The sequence below is a fragment of the Limanda limanda genome, chromosome 21 (genome assembly GCF_963576545.1).
Source record: "Limanda limanda chromosome 21, fLimLim1.1, whole genome shotgun sequence".
In the NCBI taxonomy this organism is placed as follows: Eukaryota; Metazoa; Chordata; class Actinopteri; order Pleuronectiformes; family Pleuronectidae; genus Limanda; species Limanda limanda.
Window position 1 is genome coordinate 11,283,362 of NC_083656.1, and position 8,975 is coordinate 11,292,336.

At 38.8% G+C, this 8,975-nt stretch overlaps 1 protein-coding gene across 1 annotated transcript; it reads left to right on the top strand.

Moving 5' to 3' along the window:
• Positions 1-2,537: 2,537 nt before the first annotated feature.
• Positions 2,538-3,791, top strand: LOC133028247 (stonustoxin subunit beta-like). The gene is made up of 4 exons (XM_061095442.1): positions 2,538-2,589; positions 2,996-3,058; positions 3,137-3,279; positions 3,363-3,791. Exons 1-4 carry the CDS (start codon positions 2,538-2,540, stop codon positions 3,789-3,791), a joined length of 687 nt encoding a protein of 228 aa, XP_060951425.1.
• The last annotated feature ends 5,184 nt before the right edge of the window (positions 3,792-8,975 follow it).

Genomic DNA, 8,975 nt, shown 5'->3' on the forward strand with positions numbered 1-8,975 from the left:
AAGATATTAAAAGTAATAGTAATAGTAGTATCAAGTAATTCAAAATTTTGCAGGGGAAAAGTCAAAAATATTGACTCTAAATTGTGTGAAATGCAGTAAAATCAATGTTCACCTTTGTCCGACTTCCGAGTGTTCGAAATAAGTCTTGTGGTGGTCGGCATCTTGATTCCGGCTTCAAGCTGGTCCAACCGTTTAAGCTGCTGGAGAGCCAGTCTCAGCCTGATGTCCCTGGTCAGTGGGAGAATGATGAGTCTCTGCTGGCTTCAGTGTTTGACAGCCTAATGCCACACTTATATACCTTTAATACAGGACAGAGGAGATATAATCAGAGCTGGTTGGCGTGGACAAGAGTGTGAGACAAAAACGTGCCAATGGGAAGGGGGGAGTCGTGAGTCTTGTAACTGGAGCTGTGTCTGTATAGTTTTTCCTTAAAAGATTCGATGGATGCTTGGATGTCTCTGGGACATCCCCCATTAACCAGTAGAACCCGCCCTCCAGCTCCATCTACATCATTACTGATCTTGTCACATTGCACCGCGTCAGCGTTGATGCGTTTGTGTCGCATACACATGCACAGATTATGCAACTGCAAACATCTAAAACCTCATCAGCAGACTTCCTGCTGTGAGATGGCAGGCAGTGTGAGATCCAACAGGTGCAAATGTGATTTATAAGTATAACCATGTGATTCACACTTTAAACGTGTGACAAGTGACGTAGGCTGTATATAAGAGAATGATGATGTTATACAAAACATTTTTTACAGAAACGTGTATAAAGTCAATTATTACAATTATTATTATTATTATAATTATTATTATTACTATTATTATTATGATTTCTCCTTTTCCTACAATTCCTTAAATTTATAAAAATATTTGAACAATGTATTGATATGCATTAATTCAAGCTGTTTGAATATTTATTACGTAGAAAAGTATTGTATACTTTTAACCAAAACAAATAAACTTTTTAAAAAATTGACATTAATTTGCAGTTTTGAAATAATGTCAAAATAAAAAATTTAGAGATGTAAATATTTATATATATAAAAAAATTCAATGAATGTGAATTTATTGATGGAAAAGTAAGAGTATTGATAGAGTGATAATATAGTTGTTGATGCATATATCACATCAAATACTTATGCACTTGAAAAGAAATGTGTGGAGGACAAAAGTGAAATCACATGGTTTACAAATACAGCCCAGCTTAACCAAACCACGCTGATGACTGCGGCCCTTGCCTGGAGGTTAAACTCGGGCTTTACCGCGCTCTTGACCCGCATTATCACCTCCACCATCTCTAATGCCTCGGTGCAGATGGCCTGGGTTAACAGAAAAATGCGTGTCCCTGCTGGTAAACCCTCCCTTGTGATTCGCTCTCCGCTGCAGCCTTTTCATCACCCTGACAAACCTCCAGTCAAGGCTGTCTCGTCCTTCTAGCGTCCCCGGCCGCCACAGCCGATGACTGACTGGGGCGCTGATTGTAGTGCAGCTGACATACTCAACAGCACATACCAGGAACTGTCGGAGGCCTCAGCGTCCGAGAAATCCCCATGGGGTGTCTGGCAAACAGAGGGGACTGTGGGTAAAGGGTTTGCAATGTGTTACTATGTGAGCTCCTCTGAATCTGCTCTCATTGGCCACGATGAACCAGAGAAACCAGAATGCTGACAGACAAGGGATCTCTGCCAAAACACTGACCGTCTTCAGAGGCTCCTCGGGTCGTTCAAGGCCACGATTAAAAATGTTAATGTCTCGGGGCGTCTCTAGGTCTGAATATCTTACATTCATAGTAAACTATATACTGTATATATGCCAGATATGTCTAATGGGAAAACAAAACTAGAATGCACTGCATTCAAGGAATTAGTAACCACTCATGGGTAGTTTATATACGACTAAATTGACCATAAGAAGCAAAGGAAATACTCACAGTAACATTAAATCGTAACACACTGACAAGTAAAGGGAACACATGGTGGTGATGGTGTTTAAACCTCTCTCTTTAGTGTCACGGGCATGAAAAATTCAAAAGCTACCACAACGAGAGAGTACCTGTCAGTTTCTCTTCTTGCGCGCTGATGAATTCCTAACAGGTTCTCTCTTCTCTCCATCGCCATTTCTACAAGTTTCAAAATGCGTCAACGTTCTGTCCTTCTCATCCACGTTCCTGCAACAGGCGCTAATTTCCACAGTGTGTGTGTATCAGTACAAAGAGATGACGGGATAATATTATTTGATAATTGACGATGGCAAATTGAGAACCGCTCTGATAAATACGGGTCAGTGGGTCAGGCGTTGGCGCTGACACTCACATCCTGGTTTTAGCAGCCTCCGTGGCACGCCCATTAGTGAGCTCATTATGTCCACATACCTTACCAAAATTTCTCAAATGGGAGCCTCTAGGGCCCCAAAACCTTTAATACCCCCTTTGCTGGGGGTATATAAAGAAGTAATTTGCATTGTTGCTGAAGTGTGCTGATGATGGATTGGAACATTCTGGAAACCTCAACAGAGAAAGAAGTGACAAAGATGCCGACCAGCGCTCCCAGTACGAGGATCACCCCTGCAGCCGGCAGACCTGGTGAGAGAAGTGCATGATCATTTAGAAAAATAATCTTCATCAAGCACCTGTAAGGGAAATATCGATTATCGGAAGCTATTTAGTAAAGTTGATTTGAGTTTTTAAGATTTTTTTTCTACTGTGTTAAATTTCACAGCTCTCAGATTCAAGTATTGACAGTTCATTGTTGGCATATTGTGTATGTATTGTTCGTTTAACCTCACTTATATTGATGCCATTGAACTGGACTGACAATCATAACTCATTCCGTATTTCCAGGGACAAAATCTAAAGATGTGACGGGTTACAAGTAAACTTCTCTCACTGTTTCAAAGAGCGAGCAACTCACTGAAAGTTTAGCCTCTTTACAGTCATTGTTTTCACAGCCAGCTTCCCTCCTGTATATATTACTTTTGTCATCATTCAGATAACATCCCAGTCTACGAGCCCAACATCCCTGAGCCCACCTGCAGAGCTGATCTCCTAAAATGTAGGAAAAGTAGTTTTTCTTCCATTTTCTTTTCTATAATATTTGCAACTATTCTTACTGAAAGCACATTTCCCACAGACTGGGTCAAATGTTCCCTGGATGACAAGACGGCCAATAAGATGCTGTGGGTCACAGAGGGTGGATCCAAGGTGTCACGCAGGACTGATGATGTCACTTGTCCCGTCCTAGACAGACCGGAGAGATACGAGCACGCCCCCCAGGTACAGCTTTAAAGCAACGGTAAACAAAAATTGCCACTGTTCTCCAAATGGTCAGCTGACTTTTAATTCTCTTTCTATTCAAGGTTCTTTGCAAAGAAAGCATCCTGGGCTTCAGAGGTTACTGGGAAGTCAAGTATTCAGGATGGGTGGTTGTCGGAGTGGCCTATGAAGGGGCCGGGAGGAGGGGAAACGACGGACCCTGCGGGCTGGGGGAGAACGAGAACTCCTGGGGATTCGGGTGGGCGGGATCCCATTACCAGATGTGGTTCAATGGCAATAACTTAGATATATGTGACATTCCCCAGTGCACCACCATCGGGATATACCTCGACCATCCGGCTGGTGTCATCAATTTTTACGCAGTGGAGGAGGTGAAGGAGGGAGAGGAGGGCGAAGGCAAGAGGAAGATCAGACTGCTGCAAAAGATTAAAGGCTCCTTCAAGGGGAGGATGGTGCCAGGTTTGTGGGTCGGACAAAAGTCATCATGTACGTTTGTACCAAAGGAGGAGTAAAGTAATGCAATAAAAAGTGCAGTTATTTATTTCCATTTATCACATTTCCATATAAACTCCACTGATAACACATAAACATATCCATAAGTCAGACACTTTGTGCCAAGTGAAATTCAAAAAGATTCATTGACCATGCATAGAAAATCTTTCTACAGATAATAATATATTTCTCAAGAAGCTGCTATTTGTTTAACAGTTTTTTATGAATGTTGATTTTGTGGAAAGTGAATGTTAAATATTGATTATTGGTGTCATATACTTTATATGTCTATATATATAGTAGCATTGTGAAGTTTGTATTTAAGCAATATGTATAATATCTATATAATCTGCACTTTAAATAAAATGCATTACCCTGCGTGGCTTCATCTAAATGAAAACACTTTTTTGAAGTTGTCATGAGTCATAAAGACTATTTAACTTATTATTTAGCTGTTTATATTCATAGAGATTACACATGGAAACTGAGATTGGCTACTAATAAATTAAAACAAATCTAATTTGCATAAATGTATACATTAATATAACTATGGTCCATGGAACCACATTAAAACAAATATTTATGCTTATTTCATTCAAGGAATAAGCATAGAAAATGAACGCACGTTCAATTCATGGTACCTCCACATCTGTAAACTCCTCAGGATTTCCACAATGTGGAGAAACATCCCAAATATATCAGCATCAATCACACAGAGTATTTAATAATATGATCGCGGTATAGAAAGTAACTCATTTCAGAGGCCAGCTTTCAAAAGAAAGAATAAGCTGTCTTTGGATCAGAAGCTAAGGGCTACTGTTCATGCTAAATATATTTAAGAGGGTTCAAAGGAGACACATATTCCTGGGGCACTTTGTGTTATCCTCAGCTCAGGGGTCATGATTTAAAAATACAAAGTTTACACCGCAGGAACATTAATCCATCAATGTCATGAGGAGCATTCAAAGTGGACCTCACCTGCAGCTGCTCTGGATCTTTCATTCTCCAACTTCCAATGTTAACACTGTGCAGAGAGGAGGGGGGAACCGCAGGATTAGGTTGGTGACATGAAAGCAAATCCTGGGGGCAATAAACAAGACGGACTGTGAGCACACAAATAGGGCCAATGAGGGAGCGTGCAGCATGGAGGAGAGGACCTGGTAAAATATAACAGAAGAAGATGAAGGACTAAACTCATGTTCATTTAATTTACAACAACAACATCAAGCAATTGTGAAAAAATGGAATCAGCGCATGACATAAGTATGTGACGATTAGTCGGGGTGGGGACACAAATGAACAGTAGGGGAGAGAGAAGGAACAAGAAACTGCTGCAGAGAGTTTAGGAGGCAGAGACATGATTAACTACTAACTTATCACACAAATGATTTAAATTATTTGTCACAACTGTCCACCGTTGTTCCTCTACATAGAACAATGGAATAAAAAGTGGAATTCAAGCATTACTTTCGGCTCATCGATATGGCAAATGAACCGGCAAAGCTAGAGAAGCATTTAAACCATTATTCCAAAACTTATTTTACAGAAATGCTTAAAATGTAACTCCCACCCACTGTTTATTTCCTGGTTCTATAGACCCATCTCCCACAGTTTGCTGCTGGTTGCTGGTTGAGATGTGGGCCCTTCTGAAAAGCAGTGATGCTCTCTCTCAGCAACCAATTAAAACCAAGACTCAACCACCGAAAAGCATGTCACTGTAATTTTAATGCAAATATTTAATTATTTTCATCTTCACACAAGAGATATGTTTAATTCTGATGTTGCTGTAGTGTCTTCATCAGTTAAATCAGTGGAACAGCGTCTCTCTGAATTGTACCTCCAGCTGAATGCTAGTTATACTGTGTAGTCAAGGTTAGTATTGTGTTGTCCCCAACGTGTGAGCTCACTGTTCAGCTCTGATGCTGCTCTGGAAAAGCTCTGAAGTGAGGCCTGGTGCACTCTGACCTCTAGTGGTGGTAGAAGTAATTAGATCACTGAACTAAGTTAAAGAACCAGTGTTAGCAATAAAAAAAATACTTCTTCAGAAGCCAAAGTCGTGCTTTAAAGGTTCATTGTGTAAGATTTAGCTGAAAGGGATCTATTGGCAGAAGTTGAATATAAAATAATCCTAGGGATTTTTCCACTTGTGTGTTTCATCTAAATTGTACAAATTGTGGTTTTCATTATCCGTTATATTTGAATTTACATCGGGAGCAGGTCCTCTCTTCTTTACTTCAATTCAATTCGATTTTTTAAAAATGTCTTCTTTATTTTGGAAGCTGACAGTAGCATGGGATGGAAACAAGTGAAGTCCTTCAGAATTGTACCTCACAATGAAACATGTGACATATTGAAATGAAAGAAAAGCATTTTCTAACATTTGCCGTTCAGTAATGCCAGTAATAAGATAAGATGAAACTTTATTGATCCACACACCAGGGTAATTCAGTTGTTACTACAGAAAGCAGGTCAGAATGAGGTAGACAAGAGAATAACAAGTGTAAACACCTTTCACTGTAGTGGTTTGTATAAAAATGTTATTGAGGTAAAGTGCAGTGGCAGAGGATGATCAGATAAGGTTACCACAGGAAGTGTTATGTGTTAGACAGTTATTCCAGTACTGGAACTTTATATGATGCATATCCCTCATTGTTAATTGAGTGATGAAGAGGGTTGAGTAAGGTGAGTTATACTCCATCTCTATATGTCTTTCACTTGTATGTTATTTCAACTGCTCACTGAGTAACTGTTGATATTATGGAGGTTGTATTATGTAGCCTAACATGACTTATTTACCTTTGATTGACATAACTGTTTTGTTGCGTCTGTGGTTTCCAGTATCTGGATTAAAATCACCAGTAATGCATTAGTATACAGTCTTATTAGAACCTTCTATGATAAGTTTGTTATACAGCCTATTTAGTTGCTGTTCTTCAGACTCTGATCTCCAGCACATTCAATTTCAATAAAATTATCAGTATTACATTTGGGGCGGCTGTGGCTGAGGGCTAGAGTGGTCGTTCTCCAACCAGAAGGTCGGCAGTTCGATCCCCAGTCTGACCCATCTTAATGCCGAAGTGTCCTTAGGCAAGATGCTGAACCCCGAATGGCCCCCCATAGAATAACAAAGTGCTGCGAAAAGATGCACTGTATGAATGTGAGAGCGTAAAGCTTTGAGTGGTCATAAAAGACTAGAAAAGCGCTATATAAATACAAAACCATTTACATTTAAATCATCTTTTGACACATAGTGCCCAAAGCATCTTTTAAACTATTTGGTTAGATACATGTGAAGTCAAACTAAATCATCGTATTTAATATGTTGTGTAAAAACCTTACATTTTTCAGCACATAATTTCTTTCCTCCTGGTGATTGCTTGTATTGGAGTTTTTCTGCCTTTACTCTGATCTTTACTTGGTTAAACTCTTTGTATGAGCTTGTTATTTATAGGTTTGAATATAATTTTTGAGTTGAAATCATAACGATTTGTTGAATATTTAAAAAAAATGTCATTTCCTGTTTTATTTTGAAGTTACTTACCTTTGGTGACTCTTACTTACTTAACTTTACTTCACCTTCCCTCTGCTTCCCTGCACTGTCCCCGGTTGTCCCGGTCATATAGAATATGAAATATGTATATAAAGATCACTATGCATTATATGATTAGTCTCTATATCAAGTTAAAAATTCAGCCTGCATATAAAGATCCGTCTGTATATAAAGATTAACCTGTATATAAAGATTAGTATGTAAAGTTTAGGATATAAAATGAATGAAGCATTTCACTGCATTTTTAAAACATGTATATTATCTCACTCATTAATTGTACATTTTATTACTTAAAAAGCTCATGGAGTACATCAATTTATGCAGAGTAAAGTTCTGCATCAGTGAATTTAATGTAGCCTCGTGGTATGTCCACCAGATGGAGCCCTTGTCTTATCTCTAATTTCGGATTTATGCACTGGGTTACAGCGAGTTGTTTTTCTACGTTGACTTTGATTTCATGTGCAAAAAATATGAATCATAATACAATTTTATTCATTATATGCATTTGTTCGTTGTGAATCGATTTCTCTGAGTGATGCTGATTCACAATTTATTCTCCACATTAAAATCTTGCTGTGTTCGACAAAAACAGGTGGTAAGTCAAGTGGAAAAAAACAACAACATTATTTACTGTATCCACAAGAGGGAAGTGGAGTGTTGTCTTTCAATAAAGTAGTTTTACATGATGTCCACAGGACTGACTGGTCTGGTTTTGCTATGAATTATAAAAACCTGTTAAAGAAGCACATTAAAGTATAAAAACGTCAAATGTAGATTTTGTGGAATTTACATTTTTTGTAATTTTTTTATTAATTATATATCAACAATTGTTTCTTAAAAATCAACAACGTTATAGCTCAGAAATTCTATCCACAATGTAAGTAAGCAAAAAACACAGGACAAGTAATGCTATGAGATGAGTTGGAGCACCGATTAAAATAAAAGAAACTCCATATAAACGCACTTTAATGAACAACATGATAAACCTGTATTTCCCACCACACAGTGCAGTAATTGCTCAATCATTAGTGGACATTACCGAGTCGTTTCAGTACACAGAAACTGGGCTGCTTTTAAATTTCAAGTTTAACTTAGGCCACCTGATGGCAGATGGAAAAAATAACATCCCTGTTCCCTCTGCTCTAAAGTGTCATCCACCGAGGAGAAGCAGCCAGAGAGTATCGCTTCCTCTTGTACGTCCAAAAAGATGTTCATCTTTCACCACACGGCTCTCGCCGTTCAGGGATTTAGTTTTCTTTACGGGAAATGTAACTGCCCTGCAAATCATCTCCGTGATTGTTTGTGAAGTTTGCTATCATTGAAAAGGCTGCATTTAAAGTCACCCTATAATTAAATTCCCTTATCAGAAGGGGGGGGGGGGGGGGGGATGGGAAGCAGGCCATAAACCTTTGAAATTCATTGGACACAAAGCCACTGACAACGTGGTCAAATCTTCTGGAGGAAAACAGCAGATACATATGTTAACTTGATAAAAAGGTCTGTCTTAAGGAGCAGAAGGATAAAGATGAGAGAAGATGAAAAGAGAGGGATTCTGAAAACCAAAGTCTTTCTCTTAACATGTGAACTATATGTCCTATACAGTGTCTGAATCAACCTAGTGAAATGAGAAAATGAGTGATGTCGTGTCAGTAAG